Source organism: Suncus etruscus, chromosome 12 (assembly GCF_024139225.1).
Source record: "Suncus etruscus isolate mSunEtr1 chromosome 12, mSunEtr1.pri.cur, whole genome shotgun sequence".
NCBI classification, from domain to species: domain Eukaryota; kingdom Metazoa; phylum Chordata; class Mammalia; order Eulipotyphla; family Soricidae; genus Suncus; species Suncus etruscus.
The window spans coordinates 46,216,581-46,235,868 of record NC_064859.1 but is presented as its reverse complement, the minus strand read 5'-3'; the positions used below and the strand labels follow the sequence as shown (position 1 = coordinate 46,235,868).

The 19,288-nt window shown below is 37.2% G+C and overlaps 1 protein-coding gene and 1 pseudogene across 1 annotated transcript; one reads left to right on the top strand and one right to left on the bottom strand.

Annotated features, from left to right (window-relative positions):
- The window catches only part of LOC126024534 (small integral membrane protein 8-like), a 1,114,930-nt pseudogene that overhangs the window by 430,575 nt on the left and 665,067 nt on the right, over window positions 1-19,288 (bottom strand).
- Window positions 3,118-4,877, top strand: LOC126024166 (lithostathine-like). Its single transcript, XM_049784606.1, has 5 exons — window positions 3,118-3,196; window positions 3,757-3,875; window positions 4,039-4,176; window positions 4,415-4,526; window positions 4,807-4,877. Exons 1-5 carry the CDS (start codon window positions 3,118-3,120, stop codon window positions 4,875-4,877), a joined length of 519 nt encoding a protein of 172 aa, XP_049640563.1.

Here is a 19,288-nt window from a genome sequence, read left to right as displayed (position 1 = left end):
GACATTGAGATTAAAGTTATCTTCAAGGAGGAAACTGCACTTTCCAAACAAGTGGAAGAAGAGATTAACAGATGGGAATACATTAAACTGAGAAGCTTCTGCACCTCAAAAGAAATAGCGCCCAGGATACAAGAGTCACCCACTGAGTGGGAGAAACTATTCACCCAACATCCTTCAGATAAGGGGCTAATATCCAAAATATACAGGGCACTGACAGAACTTTACAAAAAAATCTAATCCCATCAAAAATGGGGAGAAGAAATGAACAGACACTTTGATAAAAAAGAAATACAAATGGCCAAAAGACACATGAAAAAATGCTCCTCGTCACAAATCATCAGAGAGATGCAAAGCAAAACAACGATGAGATACCACCTCACATCACAGAGATTGGCGCACATCACAAAGAATGAGAACAATCAGTGCTGGCGGGGATGTGGAGAGAAAGGAACTCTTATCCACTGCTGGTGGGAATGCTGTCTAGTACAGCCTCTATGGAAAGCGATATGGAGGTTCCTTCAAAATCTGGAAATTGAGCTCCCATTCGACCCAGCTATTCCACTCCTAGGGATATACCCTAGGAACACAAGAATACAATGCAAAAACCCCTTCCTCACACCTATATTTATTGCAGCACTATTCACAATAGCCAGGCTCTGGAAACAACCAAGACGCCCTTCAACAGATGAATGGCTAAAGAAACTGTGGTACATATAACATATACACAATGGAATATTATGCAGCCATCAGGAGAGATGAAGTCATGAAATTTTCCTATACATGGATGTACATGGAATCTATCATGCTCAGTGAAATAAGTCAGAAGGAGAGAGAGAGACGCAGAATAGCCTCACTCATCTATGGGTTTTAAGAGAAATAAAAGTCATTTTTGTAACAATCCTCAGAGACAATGAGAGCAGGGCTGGAACACCAGCTCACTCCATGAAGCTCACCACAAAGAGTGGTGAGCACAGTTATAGAAATAACCACACTGAGAACTACCATAATCAAGTGAATGAATGAGGGAACTGGAAAGCCTGTCTGGAGTACAGGTGGGGGTGGGGTGGGATGGAGGGAGATTTGGGACATTGGTGGTCGGAATGTTGCACTGGTGAAGGGGGGTGTTCCTTTTATGACTGAAACCTTATCACAATCATTTATGTAATCAAGATATTCAAATAAAGAGAAAAAATTAAAAAAAAGAACTCTGTGGAGAAAACCACACAGCGCAATCACTGGACGTTAGTATTCAATTCATTTACTAACCAATCATAGTGAGCTAAGCATGGAAATAAAAGAATATTTTGGCCATTTTTTTAAACAAAAACTATGTTATTCATCCAATACAATATTAAAAACATATAATGATAACATTTAATAATATAAATATTAGGTTTGACTTCTGCTTTTTATTCAATAAGGTGGTTCATACTAGATGACAAGTTCAATATTTAATATATTTTTCTTCATCATAATGGGTTAAGAAGCACTGTTTTAAATATCATAAGGCCTCTTAAATATGGATATAATGTATGATCACACACCTGATCTAAGGAGCTATCTTAGCAGTGGTGGAGAAGTTCCTCAAATACATAAATCCACATCCAACATAGAAAGCAGACATGCTCATCACACTATAGATAGATAGGTAATTGATTCATTTCTGAGAAGATTTGAATAAAATATAAGAATAGTTGATATTCTATGCTTTCCTCTTCTACCCAGTTACTCCCCCAGGATTTCTTGATGAGATTAAATCACACATAGATGTGACCATAGATGGAGATCTTTACTGTTCTTTTAAAACTCAATATATGCAGAATACTGAAGAAAGAAAAATGAAAAGTGAAAGAAAATTGAGAATTATGTGCTTAAGTTTGTGTGTATAGAAAGAATCTTCAAGACTAGGATCAATCTTCAAAGAATGATGAGTTTCACACTAATCTCTTGATTTCTTAATAATTGTACTTGAACTTGCAGACACAGGAAAATTTTGTTTCTCACTTTGTACCTTTCCATTCTTTAAATCCTGGAGACAGAGAATTAATGTGTAAATGAGTCTAAAAGAGAGTTACTGCTCTCAAATTCCATAGAGCCTGAATGAGATTCTACCTCTAGATCTAAAACCACTTTTTGGCTCTTTTCAAGGAAAAATAGAAACATAGAAAAGACCATACTTTCATTCACCAAAAAACCTCTAGCTCTTAAATGACTTAAAAGGAACTTATTAATTTAATTTTCTTTAACTCCTGAGTGATAAATGAATTCTCTATTGATTTATAATGAATTTATAACTCGATTGTTTAAAAATAAACATTAAATTTTACACCTAATCTTAGTTTCAATTCCTTCAATGGCTGAACCATTTTGGGCTACTTACAATTTTTGTACTTAATTCCTTTTCATAGCCTAAGATTTAGAATATTTTATTAAGATATGTAAATACATATATTGCCATACAGAAAAAGTATATTGAAATAGCAACAAATAAAGCTCAGCTTAGACGTAAATGATAAATAGGCTTAACCTTACATATATTTTCATATGCCTCTACCCAACAAGATGCAAAAGAAAATTTTAATTTTGTAATTTTCTAGGGCAATGTATGGCCTTCAAAGATCAGAGGTAACACCTGTGCTGATTCCCAGTATTTCCTGGAGAGTCTCCCCCCTTGACCAGAATCTCCGTGAATCAATGCCAAACCCTTCCTGTAATCCTATTTTGGTTCCCATTAGTGCTTCTGATTACTTCAGATCCTCTTATAAAAACCCTGCCTTGTTATACTTGAAATGCATTCTCAGATCCCTGCAGGACAGGTGAGGAATTAGTTTATGAGAGTCATGTCTAGGTCTTATATATTTGGTGTAAGTATAGAATGATCATTACTCTCAGATGGTAGGAGCTATGAGGCTCAACAAAGATTGTCCTGTAAGGCACAGGGACAGGAGAATGTGCATATTTTCCCATATACCAGAACTGTAGAAGATGATGGATCAATTAATTCAAGAAAAGTCAACAAATATAATATATGAGGTAAATGAATGTTGTCTCTGAATACTCACTCACTGACCACTTCATTCCTTTGTGTCTCTGATAGGCTTCTCCATCGTATTCAAGATGCTGCCTCCTATGTCCACTCCCAGTGTTTTCTGGATGCTGGTTTCCTGCCTAATGCTCATATGTTTTCAAGTTCAAGGTGAAATTTCTCTGTTTGTATACTAGGTTCTCAGTGAATGTCGAGGGGCAGAAAGTAGGTAGGTTTCTTTCTCACACAAGTGCTAGTTTCATGGACAATGAAAGTGCTTGCCACTCCTCCCATTGTCTCTCTTTCCTACACAAATAGTGGGACAAAATAGAGTAAAGCAAAGATGTCTCATTTTGTTAGTGGACTCAAATTTGTAGGTGGAAGAAGATAGATTTAGAAAGGTTAGAATTAATTGTTGACAGAGAACAGTGATTTTGAGCTCAGTGCAGAAAATTAACCTAGACTAAGTGGGAACAATTTGAGAAGATTGAAATTATAAGGAGAAAAATCCGGTTCCCATACTTAGTGGTAGTGAGGGTCCCTCACATAACAGAACTTGATCAAGATCAAATAACCTTTTTACTATTGACCAAGTGATGACATTTTTTGGTGGTTTGATATTACTTCTGCAAACCATGACTTACAGATATTCCCAAGGTTACCTTTCTTCCCTATTCCTGACCCCCCCCTTTTTTTTTTAACTCCTAACATCTTTGCTATGTTTTCTGCAGGTGAAGACTCTGAGACAGAATCACTTTCACCAAGGTTCAGCTGCCCTGATGGTACAATGGGCCAAGATAAATACTGTTATGCTTTCTTTATCACACCAAAATCCTGGTTAGAAGCATCTGTGAGTATTTTTCTGAATAATGCAATGATTTGGGGAAAATTTTTATTAGTATCCAAGAAAAGGGAATGTTTCTGGGAGAATGAAATTGAATCAGCCTCTTCTCTCTTGCATCTTATATGTTAATTCCCAGTAAATTCTCATGCTTCTGTTCATCTTTGCTCAGATTGCCTGCCAGAATTGGAGGCCCTCACACCTTGCTTCTGTGCGCAGTAAAAGTGAGGCATCATTTGTGGCCATTGTGATCAATAATAACCCAGATAATGATATGGACACCTGGATTGGGCTCCATGACCCAACAGAGGTACAGTTTTACTCTTTTTATATTTTCTATAAAGTCTCAATTTGCTCTTGACATTCTCAAGACATACTCATGACATTCTTTGTTTCAATGCCTTCCTTGAAAACACCCTAGAGAAATGTGGAGCTAAAAAAAAATAAAGCCAGAGCCATATGCTGAGAGTAGCAAGTATCTTTGTGTGCACAGATGTTCAGTTTAATAGAGGACTGTGCTCCAACTCAGAAAAATGCCTCTTTTTCAGAAAGGAAACGGATGGCAGTGGAGTAACAAGGATGTGATGAGTTACACTGCCTGGGAGGAGAATTCTTGCCCTTCATATGAAGGGTACTGTGGAAGAGTGACGAAAGACTCAGGTAAGAGGCACCAATTTTTTTTATTCATCCTTTCAAGTCTTTTCATTGACTTTTCTGAACCTGACCTTTAGGGATGTCTCCTAAGCTCAGTTATGTGATGTTAGTTTCTCTTCTCCCTTCCCATAAGGTCTTTTCTTTTCTTCTATTTTCTTTTAAATAGGCCAAAAATTGGTTTATGATCCAAAGTGGAATCTCATTTAGGCTCTGTGGGATTTGAAAGTGATAACTCTCTTTTAGACTCAAGCCTATCTTAATTTATACATTAATTCTCCCTCTCCAGGATTTATGAAATGGAAAGGTACAAAGTGTGAAACAAAATTGCCCTATGTCTGCAAGTTCAAGTCCAATTAATAAGAAGTCAAGAGATTGATGTTGAAACTCATCATTCTTTGAAGAATTACCCTAGTCCTGAAGATTCATTCTCTCTAGAAACACAAACTTAAGCATATCATTCTCAATTTTTTTCACCTCTCATTTTTCTTCAATATTCTACATGTATTGAGTTTTAAAAGAACAATAAAGGTCTCCATCTTTCGCCCTTCTTGTGTGATTTAGTCTCATCAAGAAATCCTGAAGAGTAACTGGGAGGAAAGGAAAGCTAAGAATCTCATCTTTTCTTCTCTTTTACTCAAATTTCCACAGAAATGAACCATTTACCTATCTATCTATTGTGTAATGAGCATGTCAGCTTCCTCATGTTGGATGGGGATTTATGTATTTGAGGAACTGCTCCACCACTATTGAAATAGTTCCTTAGATCATGTGTGTAGCATATTATAAGAATAAAATTATGAATATTTGACCCTTCTCCTCAGTTAAGAGAGGAACAACTCACCATTATGCAAATTAAAAGAGCTCACACTCTGCCCCAAGCAAAATTACTCTACATGTTGTCCACCTGACTTTTTGCATGTCCCACAGTCTCCTAATACAGGATCATGAATCTCAGCCAACTTTCTTCTTTTATCTCTTTCTAATGATTACTATTCCAGGAAAGTGTCTGTTTCTTTCTGGCTAGGTCAGGGCCATGGGAGTTGGGCATCTGATTGTTTCTGTAAAAGGGCTAAGCTACATTTGTCTCTAACTGTTGGCCAGCCAATATTGGAAAAGTGGTCTTCAACTGTGAGCATTCCCAAAAAAGCAACCTATTATCACCACTCTTGGCACCTTGACACTCTTCTTTATTTTTTTTTACTTTTTTAAATTTATTTAAACACCTTAATTACATACATGATTGTGTTTGGGTTTCAGTCATGTAAAGAACACCACCCATCACCAGTGCAACATTCCCATCACCAATGTCCCAAGTTTCCCTTCTCCCCACCCGACCCCCGCCTGTACTCTAGACAGGCTCTCCATTTTCCTCATACATTCTCATTATTAGGACAGTTCAAAATGTAGTTATTTCCCTAACTAAACTCATCACTCTTTGTGGTGAGCTTCCTGAGGTGAGCTGGAACTTCCAGCTCTTTTCTCTTTTGTGTCTGAAAATTATTATTACAAGGGTGTCTTTCAATTTTCTTAAAACCTATAGATGAGTGAGACCATTCTGCGTTTTTCTCTCTCTGACTTATTTCACTCAGCATAATAGATTCCGTGTACATCCATGTATAGGAAAATTTCATGACTTCATCTCTCCTGACAGCTGCATAATATTCCATTGTGTATATGTACCACAGTTTCTTTAGCCATTCGTCTGTTGAAGGGCATCTTGGTTGTTTCCAGAGTCTTGCTATGGTAAATAGTGCTGCAATGAATATAGGTGTAAGGAAGGGGTTTTTGTATTGTATTTTTGTGTTCCTAGGGTATATTCCTAGGAGTGGTATAGCTGGATCATATAGGAGCTCGATTTCCAGTTTTTGGAGAAATCTCCATATCGCTTTCCATAAAGGTTGAACTAGACGGCATTCCCACCAGCAGTGGATAAGAGTTCCTTTCTCTCCACATCCCCGCCAACACTGTTTATTCTCATTCTTTGTGATGTGTGCCATTCTCTGGGGTGTGAGGTGGTATCTCATCGTTGTTCTGATTTGCATCTCCCTGATGATTAGTGATGTGGAACATTTTTTCATGTGTCTTTTGGCCATGTGTATTTCTTCTTTGTCAAAGTGTCTGTTCATTTCTTCTCCCCATTTTTTTGATGGGGTTAGATGTTTTTTTCTTGTAAAGTTCTGTCAGTGCCTTGTATATTTTGGAGATTAGCCCCTTATCTGATGGGTATTGGGTGAATAGTTTCTCCCACTCAGTGGGTGGCTCTTGTATTCTGGACACTATTTCCTTTGAGGTGCAGAAGCTTCTCAGCTTAATATATTCCCATCTGTTAATCTCTGCTTTCACTTGCTTGGAGAGTGCAGTTTCCTCCTTGAAGATGCCTGTAATGTCCTGGAGTGTTTTGCCTATGTGCTGTTCTATATATCTTATGGTTTGGGGGCTGATATCGAGGTCTTTAATCCATTTGGATTTTACCTTCGTACATGATGTTAACTGGGGGGTCTAAGTTCAATTTTTTGCAAGTGGCTATCCAATTGTGCCAACACCACTTGTTGAAGAGGCTTTCCCTGCTCCATTTAGGATTTCCTGCTCCTTTATCAAAAATTAGGTGGTTGTATGTCTGGGGAACATTTTCTGAGTATTCAAGCCTATTCCACTGATCTGAGGACCTATCCTTATTCCAATACCATGCTGTTTTGATAACTGTTGCTTTGTAGTACAGTTTAAAGTTGGGGAAAGTAATTCCTCCCATATTCTTTTTCCCAATGATTGCTTTAGCTATTCGAGGGTGATTATTGTTCCAAATGAATTTCAAAAGTGTCTGATCCACTTCTTTGAAGAATGTCATGGGTATCTTTAGAGGGATGGCATTAAATCTGTATAATGCCTTGGGGAGTATTGCCATTTTGATGATGTTAATCCTGCCAATCCATGAGCAGGGTATGCGTATCCATTTCTGTGTGTCCTCTCTTATTTCTTAGAGCAGAGTTTTATAGTTTTCTTTGTATAGGTCCTTCACATATTTAGTCAAGTTGATTCCAAGATATTTGAGTTTGTGTGGCACTATTGTGAATGGGGTTGTTTTCTTAATGTCCATTTCATCCTTATTACTATTGGTGTATAGAAAGGCCATTGATTTTTGTGTGTTAATTTTGTAGCCTGCCACCTTGCTATATGAGTCTATTGTTTCTAGAAGCTTTTTGATAGAGTCTTTAGGGTTTTCTAAGTAGAGTATCATGTCATCTGCAAACAGTGAGAGCTTGACTTCTTCCTTTCCTATCTGGATTCCCTTGATATCCTTTTCTTCCTAATCGCTATAGCAAGTACTTCCAGTGCTATGTTGAATAGGAGTGGTGAGAGAGGATAGCCTTGTCTTGTGCCAGAATTTAGAGGGAAGGCTTTCAGTTTTTCTCCATTGAGGATAATATTTGCCACTGGGTTGTGGTAGATGGCCTTCACTATATTGAGAAAGGTTCCCTCCATTCACCTCTTGCTGAGAGTTTTGATCAAGAATGGGTGTTGGAACTTATCAAATGCTTTCTCTGCATCTATTGATATGATCATGTGGTTTTTATTTTTCTTGTTATTGATGTTGTGTATTATGTTGATAGATTTACGGATGTTATTTGTGAACTCCAAAGGGACTCAGAAGAAACACTTTAACACCTGGAAGTTAAACAGCCTCATGCTCAATAACCAGTGGGTCCGAGATGAAATCAAGGAGGAAATCAAAAGGTTCCTGGAAACAAATGACAATAAAGACACAAACTATCAGAACTTATGGGACACAGCAAAAGCAGTACTGAGAGGAAAATTTATAGCTTTGCAAGCACACATCAGGAAGGAAGAAGGAGCTTACCTGAGTAGCCTAATGACACAGCTAATAGAACTAGTAAATGCTCAACAAAAGGACCCAAGAATAGGAAGACAGAAGGAAATAACAAAGCTGAGAGCAGAAATCAATGAAGTGGAAACTCAGAAAACAATCCGAAAGATCAACGAAAGCAGAAGTTGGTTCTTTGAAAAAAATAAACAAGATTGATAGACCACTGGCAAACCTAACAAAGAAAGAGAGAGAGAGAGAAACTTGATAAATCGTATCAGAAATGAAAAAGGAGAGATCACTATTGATATGACAGAGATTCAAAGGGTAATCAGAAACTACTTTGAAAAACTCTACGCCACTAAAAATGAGAACATGAAAGAAATGGATAAATTCTTGGACTCTTATAATCTTCCACGGTTGAAGGAAGAGGATGTAGCATATCTAAACACCCCCATCACCATTGATGAAGTTAAAACAGTAATCAAATGTCTGCCGAAAAACAAAAGCCCAGGTCCAGATGGATTCACTAATGAATTCTATCAAACTTTCCAAGAGGAACTACTGCCAATCTTGGCAAGACTCTTTCATGAAATTGAACAAACAGACACACTTCCAAATAGCTTTTATGAAGCCAACATCACCTTGATACCTAAACCAGACAGAGACGCTACCAAAAAAGAAAATTACAGACCAATATCACTGATGAATGCAGATGCAAAGATCCTCAACAAAATCCTGGCAAATAGGATTCAATGCCTCGTTAAAAAGATCATCCACTATGATCAAGTAGGTTTCATCCCAGGAATGCAAGGCTGGTTTAACAACCTTGACACTCTTCATCAAAAGGTTCTGAAAGACTAAACATTGCTAGAGTGATATTGGTCTTTATGGCATGTAGGTATGTCAAATAAATATTAATTTTCAGGTTATACTTGCAACTTTTCCCCGTCAAATCATGTACATATTACCTCTTTTACTCAGTTTAAGTTTCTGCAAGCTGGACATGAGATATAACAGCTTTAGGGCATTTGCCTAGCATGAGTCCAATGGTGGTTCGAATCCTGGCATCCCTTGTGGTACCCAGTGCCTGCTGGGAATGATTTCTGAGCGCAGAGTCAGGAATAACCTCTGAGCACTGCTGGGTTTGACCCAATACCAATAATAATAATAATAATAATAAAAGATTTGCAAGTCCCAAAATGATACAGGATCCAGTACTCTTTTTATCTGAACATTGTTGTAACTCACTCATGTCACACTCTCCTTGCGAAATCATCAACAATTCTTTTAGGTAACCTTTGCATTCGATTTTTATTTTTGAAAAATTCTTGTCAGGCATATCCGTGTAGATAACATTCTCAGTAACAAGCTTTTGTTCACATGTAACATTTTATTAGTTCAATCCTGGTCTATATGCTGTAATTTTACTAGCCTCTATTATCTCCATCAGTTAAAACATGTCTTCGAGGTGCTGATTTATTCTATTCTATGTTTACTACAGAGAAATAATAGATGATCATGGTCCTATATTCCTCCATTCCATAAATAGAAATGTTGGAGTACCTCAAGAGATCACGACCACACTTGATAGGTCAACAGATTGAAACCCAACAAAAATATACTAGACCTGAAAAGAGAAATAGAAGAAAGTGTCATATATATATATATATATATATATATATATATATATATATATATATATATATATATATATATATATATATATATATATATATATATATGACACTCCATCCTCAGAAACCTTGATACACATTCTTTTCCAACGTACATGGGTCATTCTCCAGGTAGGACCACATACTGGCACATAAAACATATCTCCATAAAATCAAGAGGCTAGAAATTTTGCAGGCTACCTTTGCTGACCACAGGCTCTGAAGTTAGATGTAAACTACAAAGGGATGCACAAGAAAAACTTTAACAGCTGAAAATTAAAGTCTACTACTGAATAACCAGTGGGCACAGATGAAATCAAAGAGGAAATCAAAACTTTTCTGGAAACAAATGACAATGAAAACACAAACTATCATTAGAAACTATGGGAGGGCCCGGAGAGATAGCACAGTGGTGTTTGCCTTGCAAGCAGCTGATCCAGGATCTAAGGTGGTTGGTTCGAATTCCGGTGTCCCATATATTCCCCCATGCCCGCCAAGAGCTATTTCTCAGCAGACAGCCAGGAGTAACCTCTGAGCACCGCCAGGTGTGGCCCAAAAACCAAAAAAAAAAAAAAAAAAAAAAAAAAAAACCTATGGGAAACAGCAAAAGCGATAGTGAGAGGAAAATTTATAGCTTTGTAAGCACACATCAGGAAGGAAGAAGGAACATACGTGACTAGCTTAATAACGTAGCTTATAGAATTAGAAAATGATCAACAAAATGTACCAAAAATAGGGAGATAGAAGGAAATAACAAAGCTGAGAGCAGAAATCAATGAAGTGGAAACCCAAAACACAATCCAAAAGATCAACAAAAGCAGAAGTTGTTTCTTTGAAAAAATAAAAAAAAAATTGATAGACCATTGGCAAAACTCACAAAGAAAGAGAGGGAGAGAAACTTAATAATGCATTAGAAATGAATGAAAAGGCACATGAAAAAATGCTCCTCGTCACTAATCATCAGGGAGATGCAAATCAAAACAACGATGATATACCACCTCACACCACAGAGATTGGCGCCCATTACAAAGAATGAGAACAATCAGTGCTGGCAGGGATGTGGAGAGAAAGGAACTCTTATCCAATGCTGGTGTGAATGCATTTTAGTACAGTCTCTATGAAAAGAGATATGGAGATTCCTTCAAAATCTGGAAATTTAGCTCCCATTCGACCCAGCTATTCCACACCTAGGGATATACCCTAAGAACACAAGAATACAATGCAAAAACCCGTCCTCACACGTATATTTATTGCAGCACTGTTCACAATAGCCAGGCTCTGGAAACAACCAAGATGCCCTTCAACAGATGAATGGCTAAACGAACTGTGGTACATATACACAATGGAATATTATGCAGCCATCAGGAGAGATGAAGTCATAAAATTTTCCTATACATGGATATACATGGAACCTATCATGCTGAGTGCAATAAGTCAAAGGGAGAGAGAGAGATAGAGAGATGCAGAATAGTTTCACTCATCTATTGGTTTTAAGAAAAATAAAAGTCATTTTTTCAACAATCCTCAGAGACAATGAGAGGAGGGCTGGAACACCAGCTCACTCCATGAAGCTCACCATAAAGAGTGGTGAGTACAGCTATAGAAATAACTACAGAGAGAACTATCATAATCAAGTGAATGAATGAGGGAACTGGAAAGCCTGTCTGGAGTACAGGTGGGGGTGGGGTGGGATGGAGGGAGATTTGGGACATTGGTGGTCGGAATGTTGCACTGGTGAAGGGGGGTGTTCTTTACATGACTGAAACCTTATCACAATCATTTATGTAATCAAGATGTTCAAATAAAGAAGGAAAAAAAGAACAAAAAAAATCAAACAAAAAAAGAAATGAAAAGGGGGGAAGATCACTACAGATACTGCAGAGATTCAAAGGGTATTCAGAGACTACTTTCAGAAACTCTATGCCACTAAATATGAGAACCTGGAAGAAATAGATAATTCTTGAATGAATATAACCTTCCATGGCCTTTTTATACACTAATAATGACAGGGAAGAATTGGATATTAAGAAAGCAACCTTGGGCCCGAAGAGATAGCACAGCGGCTTTTGCCTTTGCAAGCAGCCAATCCAGGACCAAAGGTGGTTGGTTTGATTCCCGGTGTCCCATATGGTCCCTTGTGTCTGCCAGAAGCTATTTCTGAGCAGACAGCCAGGAATAACCCCTGAGCATCGCTGGGTGTGGCCCAAAAACCAATAAAAAAAATAAATAAAAGAAAACAACCTCATTCACATTCATGCCACACAAACTCAAATATCTTGGAGTCAATCTGACTAAATATGTCAAGGATTTATACAAAAAAAAAACCTATAAAACACTGCTCCGAGAAATAAGACAGGACACGTGGAAATGGAAACACATACCCTGCTTATGGATTAGCAGGATCAATAGAGTTAAAATAGCAGTAATTCCAAAAGCATTGTACAGATTTAACGCGATTCCTCTAAAGATACCCATGACATTCTTCAAAGAGTGGATCAAACACTTCTGAAATTTATTTGGAACAATAAACACCCTCAAATAGCTAAAGCACTCCTTGGGAAAAGAAATATGGGAGGGATTTCTTTCCCCAATCTTAAGCTGTATTACAAAGCAATAGTTGTCAAAACAGCATGGTATTTGAATAAAGACAGATCCTCAAATCAGTGGAATAGGCTTGAGTACTCAGAGAATGTTCCCCAGACATATAACCACCTAGTTTTTGAGAAAGGAGCAAGAAATCCTAAATGGAGTAAGGAAAGCCTCTGCAACAAGTGGTGTTGACACAACTGGTTAGCCACTTGTAAAAAAAGTGAACTCAGACCCCCAGATAACACCATGTAGGAAGGTAAAATCCAAATGGATTAAAGACCTTGATATCAGATCTGAAACTGTAAGGTATATAGAACAACATGTAGGTAAAACACTCCATGATATTGAGACTAAAGGCATCTTTAAGGAGGAAATAGCACTCTCCAAACAAGTAAAAAGCAGAGATAAACAGATGGTACTATATGAAGCTGAGAAACTTCTGCATCTCAAAGGAGATATTGCCCAAAATACAAAAGCCATCGACTGAGGGGGAGAAACTATTCAACTGATACTCATCAGATAAAGGACTAATATCCAAAATATACAAGGTACTGACAGAACTTTACAAAAAAAATCTAACCCCATCATAAAATGGGGAGAATAAATGAACAGGTACTTTGTAATAAAAGAAATGCAAATGGCCAAAAGGCACATGAAAATATACTCATCATCACTTATCGTCAGGGAGATACAAATCAAAACAACTATGAGGTACCACTTTACGCCACAGAGATTAGCACACATCACAAAGAATGAGAACAAGCAGTGCTGGTGGGGATGTGGAGAGAAAAGAACTCTTTTTCACTGCTGGTGGGAATGCTGATAATTCAACCTTTATGGAAATCGATATGGGGATTCCTCCAAAAACTGGAAATTGAGCTCCCATATTATCCAGCTATACCACTTCTAGGGATATACCTAAGGAACACAAAAATACAATACAAAAATCCCTTCCTCACACCTATATTCATTGCAGTGCCATTTACAATAGCCAGACACTGGAAACAACCAAGATGCTCTTCAACAGATGAGTGGTTAAAGATTAAGTGTACATATACACCAAGGAATACTATGTAGCTGTCAGGAGAGATGAAATCATGAAATTTTCCTATACATGGATGTACATGAAAACTATTATGCTGAGTAAAATAAGTCAGAGGGAGAGAGATATACCCAGAATAGTCTCACTCATCTATGAGTTTTAAGAAAAATAAAAGACATTTTTGCAATAATTCTCAGAGACAAAAGAGATGAGGGCTGGAATGTGCAGCTCATGACATGAAGCTCACCACAAAGTGATGAGTGCAGTTAGAGAAATAACTACATTGAGAACTATCCTAACAATGTGAATGAATGAGGGAAGTAGAAAGTTTGTCTTGAGTATAGGTGCGGGTCGGGTGGGGAGGAGGGAGATTTGGGACATTGGTGGTGGGAATGTTGCACCGGTGAAGGGGGTGCTCTTTATATGACTGAAATCATACAACTACAGTCATATTTGTAATCGCGGTGTTTAAATAATGATTAAAAAAGATTAAGGAGAAAAAATGAATTAAAAAAACTCTCTGAGGAAGACCAAAAGATGGCCAACAGACACATGAAAAAATGATCATCACTTATCATTAGAGAAATCCAAATCAAGACGGCAGTGAGATATCATCTAACACCAGTGAGGAAAGCACATATATCAAATATAGTGGCAACAATTTGTGTTGGCAGGCATGCGATGAGAAAGAAACTCTCATCTGCTGCTGGTAGGAATAATTGATTAATCCCTATAGAAAATAGTATAGAGGATTCCAGTAAACTAAGAATCAAACTGCCATATATATCAGCAATTCCACTTTTCAGTAATTATTCCCAGGAGAATAAAAGCACTCATCCAATATGCTGTGTACACACAGCTATTCATCACAGAATTCAGTATAATATCTAGGAGTTGGAATCAATCTAGACATCCAAAAACAGACAAATGGATCATGAATATGAGGCACATGTACAAATGGAATACTACATAGATGTAAGGAATGATGCCACATACAAATTTCTGCAACATGGATGGAACTAGAAAATATTATGTTAAATGAAGTAAGCCAGAAGAAGAATAAATACAAGATGATATCACTTATATGTGGTATTTAGAATAACTTTATGAAGAAATGCAATGACTTAAAAGGGGTTTGTCCAAAACCCCCTTATCCCCTGAATATAGTCAGGATAAAAAAAGAACTTGAGAGTTGGATATAAAATGATGGGGGACATGGGTGCATTGCTAAATGCAAAGAAAGGTCAGTACTAAATATCTAAATCAGAGTCAACAACTATGAATTTATGAGGTCAAAATTTTAACAACCAAACTTTAAAAGTGCCTGTTATGATGCAGGCTGGGACAAGAGGTAGTGGCATAGGATTGACTCTAGGGACATTGGTGGAGATAGGTTGACATTGTTGATGGGTTTGGTCCTGAAATATTGTATGGCTAAAACCCAATATCAATAAATTTGTAAATTTGTAAATATATATATATATATATACATATATTTGTTCTATCTCCAAAATATATGTTTATCTCTATTTCCATGGTAGAATCCTTTTTCTCTTTTTCTTTCTTTTGGGGAAAGAGTTGATATTGCTCATGATTTTTCTTTTGGTTTGGTTTTCGGTTTTTGGGCCACAGCGGTGAAGCTCTGGAGTTATTCCTAGTTTTGCACTCAATAATTGCTTCTGACCATATGGGATTTGAGGTATCGAATCCTGGTCCATCCTAGGTCAGCCACGTGCAAGGCAAACACCCTTCCGCTGTACCACTGATCTGGCCCCTCATTACTGTTCTTGAGTCTGTGTTCAAGGGTTTTTGCCGGTGGTACTTGTGGGACCATATGCAGTGTCAGGACTGGACCTTGGTTTACTGCATACAAAGCAAGTGCATTTCTTACTGTAGCATTTCCATTAGAGCCAATTTTAAGAACACACCTTGAGACCATGTGGATGTGCACATAGTTGAAACCTGTCAAATTAATTAATTATCACATTAATGGCACATAGGTGTGAGGGTTAGTTATCATGATGACCTTATTATAAGCTTTACTTACAAAATAGTTAACTGTCAGTCTGGAATGGAATTACCTTTTACTTTGATTTTTTTATTATCGCTCCCCTTCATAAGGGCTTTTTTACATTTGATTTGTAAAAATTTCAAGTTATGGGTAACAGATTTTAGATTCTATAAAACAGTATTTCTTACCTTGGCTCAATTATATAACTATAATTATGTAAAATTTTATTAACAAATTAATACCCTACTAAAACTTGCTTTGTGGGGTTAATTTGAGAAATAAGTTAAGACATGTTACACTAAAACATGTCGAGTTTGCATAAAATGTTTGATCAGCATCATAATTGGAGGGAAAATAATGAATGGTACCAAGACCAGACAGTCGTATGTATGTCCATTTGGTGGAAATTGAAAATGATCAGACTTGAACACAAAATCCAAAGTCAATGACACAAATAAAAAGTTTGACTTAAGCAGTTATTTTACAAAAGTAAATCTGTAATCAGCTATGAATATGAAAATGAAAAAAGTTTAATATAACTAGTCATAGAGAAATGCAAAGTTAACGACATTTGGAGATCACTAAAGCACACTAGAATAAATAGAGTATCCAGAACTGTTAAGGAGAACATGAGAAATGATAACCTGGTACACACCTGAGTGGGAATAAAACAGGGATTAACCAATTTCTACTGATTTCTTACAAACATGGAAGGAATTTCAAAACCATGGAAGAAGTAAACCAAATATCTTTGTCTTTATTTTATTAACTGTCTGCAGAACCAAAGAGCATCCCCTTTTCTATAAAATCATTAAAAGGCCAGCTTCACAGAGTTGGAAATAGATGTTGACTTCTACATTCTGAGTCTACACACTCTCCTCTCTTCTTTTACTGTTTAAAATAATATCTTTATTTAATAAGCACATGATTACAAACAAGTTTGTAGATGAGTTCCAGTTATAAAAAGAACACCCCCCTTCACAAGTGCAACCTTCCCACCACTAAGACCCCTCCCATCTCCCTCCTTCCACACCCACACCCCCTGCCTGTATTTGAGACAAGCAGTCTATTTCTCTCACTCACCATTGTCATAATAGCTGTCAGAGAGTTATGGCTCTAATTGAACTCACCACTCTTAGTGGTAAACTTCAAATCATGGAGTGGTCCTTCCAGCCTTCATCTTTATTTTGTCTGGGCGTTACTATAATAATGTCTTTTATTTTTCTTAAAAGCCCTAAATGAGTGAGATTATTCTGTCTTTATCTCTCTCTGACTTATTTCACTCAGCATAAGAGTTTCCATGTGTATCCTTATGTAGAAAAATTTCATGATTTCATCTATTCTGACAGTTGCATTGTATTTCATTGTGTATATGTACCACAGTTTCTTTTTTATTAATTTTTTATTTTTAATTATGAGAACAATGATGCAAAGAGGACAAGGCAAAGTTACAGTGAAAGGACAATCGCCCATAAACAGAGTTATCAGAAGAAATACCCTTGCTGACACCTAAATATTGAACTTACAGTCAAAGAACATTAGGAAAAATAAGGGAGAGCCCATGTACAATTACTTTGTCCACAAGTCCCCAGATTGTAGTACATTATAACATTTCTTAGCAGTACACAAAGCAATCTAAAGCCATGAGATTTATGTGACTCCTTAAACATTGAAGGCATAGTATTTTTTATGTTTTCATGCACATGCATATTAGTTTAAGTTTACATCAAAAGTTTAAGTTTTTTTAAGGGTTAGTCAAAAGAGCACAGTAAAAACGGTGTTAGAGTGGCAAATATTGTTTGCATAGTCCCATCAAAATATGGGGGACATGGAAAGGAAAAGCCTTGGTCTAAATACAAGGAGACCCTACCCCTGAAGTTTCCTGGCATAAGACCAACTCTAGGCTCCAGGAAAACTAGTTTATTCAATCCAAGTCTTTGACTGTAGTGCCAATACAGTTTTATTTTTCACGCAGTCTCTATTGTTGGCATCAGGTTTCTGTATTAAAGATCCTGGAATCTACACATCCTACATTGAAGTCAGGCTGGTGTGGAGTATCCTCTAGTTTCAACTCACAATTAAGGGGCAATACACAAAGCCCTGTCCAGTAAGCAGGTCATTGTTTTTGTTAAGTCTTCTCAGCGTTAAGGGAAGGCTGTATTGAGTAGGTCAATTTCAGAGCAGCGGTAGGGTCTTCCCTGGTAGAGGATTGCCTCCAAGTTATGTTATAGACAACCTTGGATGTTTCGTAGATGTTTTCCCTAGATCAGGGGTGAATGGAGAATGCCCATTCTTCTGAGGCCTGTGCCAGGTCTTTATGTCAATGTTCAGGATGTAAGGTCCCATTGCACTACAAGATTTGTGTGTTCCCATCTCTACTAGATAAGAACTTATTTATATGTATAGTAGTTTCCCATTTTAGTGTGCCTATGCAAACAAGAAAAAGCCACGTGGCGTTATCAGAGTATATGGGAGTGTAAGATCATGTCTAACAATACCCATGACTTGGTTCAAACATAAGCATTAAACTGAGGGACTCTTTCACCAAATTCCCTATTGAGCAGTTCACAAAAAAGAAGAAAAGATAAAAAATGGGGGCGGGGGGAGGAAATGTCATTGTATAAGAAAATACTCAGTAAAAGTTATAGCCATCAAAGAAAACACACATAAAATGTTGAAAAGATATATGTGTCCTTTTTCTGCCTTTTGGAATAGTTGGGTGGGTGTTAACTCCAGGGCACCACTTTGGTCTGTGACTTAGGACTCTACAGTACTTAAGTTAAAAAGGGTAAATGTGGGGTAATGATTATAGGGGGTAAGAGAGTTAAAGAGAAAAATGATATTTTGTAGGGGTGTGTGAAAGGGCAGAGTACAAAATGGACATTCTGCATACATAAAAACATAATTCAATGATAGTGAGTATTATTAATGTATCTTGTGAATATCTATATGTTTTGAACATATAGACTGTTAAGAGATTACCAGTGACTGCTTCAAGAAGCTGGGAGACCGGAAGTTCAGAACCCCACCCAGACCCTCCCTAAGGAGCCAAGTAGAGAATGAGGGAAAGCCTAGGGTACCTTCAAGCTCTGCCAAGGGACCCACCTTGCTGGCTTGCCCAGGCATGGTACCACAGTTTCTTTAGCCATTCATCTATTGTTGGGAATCTGGGTTGTTTCCAGATTCTGGCTATTTTAAAAGGCACTGCAATGAATATAGTGCAGAAGGCATTTTTTGTGTTGTGTTTTTGTGTTCCTACCTAGGGTATATCCCTAGGAGTGGTATAGCTGGATCATATGGGAGCTCATTGGGCAGTTTTTTTTTTGAAGACTCTCCATATTGTTTTCCATAAAAGCTTGACTTTATTGGATTCCCACCATCAAGTGGGAATCAAGAAAGAAATGAGAATTCCTTTATCCCCACATTCCCTCCATAACTGATTATTCTTGTTCTTTGTACTTTGTGCCAGTCTCTGTGGCATGAAATGGTGCCTAATTGTTGTTTTGATTTGATCTACTTGATAATTATTTATGTGGAGCATTTTTATGTGCCTTTGGGCCATGTGTATTTCTTCTTTGAGAATGTGACTATTCATTTCTTTTCCACTTTTTTTGTTAGGGTTAGATTTTT

Excerpts from the sequence above, each read along its gene's own strand:
- LOC126024166 (XM_049784606.1), top strand. The coding sequence starts at position 3,118 with ATGCTGCCTCCTATGTCCACTCCCAGTGTTTTCTGGATGCTGGTTTCC. Across the intron at positions 3,876-4,038 it reads AATCCTGGTTAGAAGCATCT|ATTGCCTGCCAGAATTGGAG; the intron begins GTGAGTATTTTT and ends ATCTTTGCTCAG. Across the intron at positions 4,177-4,414 it reads GGCTCCATGACCCAACAGAG|AAAGGAAACGGATGGCAGTG; the intron begins GTACAGTTTTAC and ends CCTCTTTTTCAG.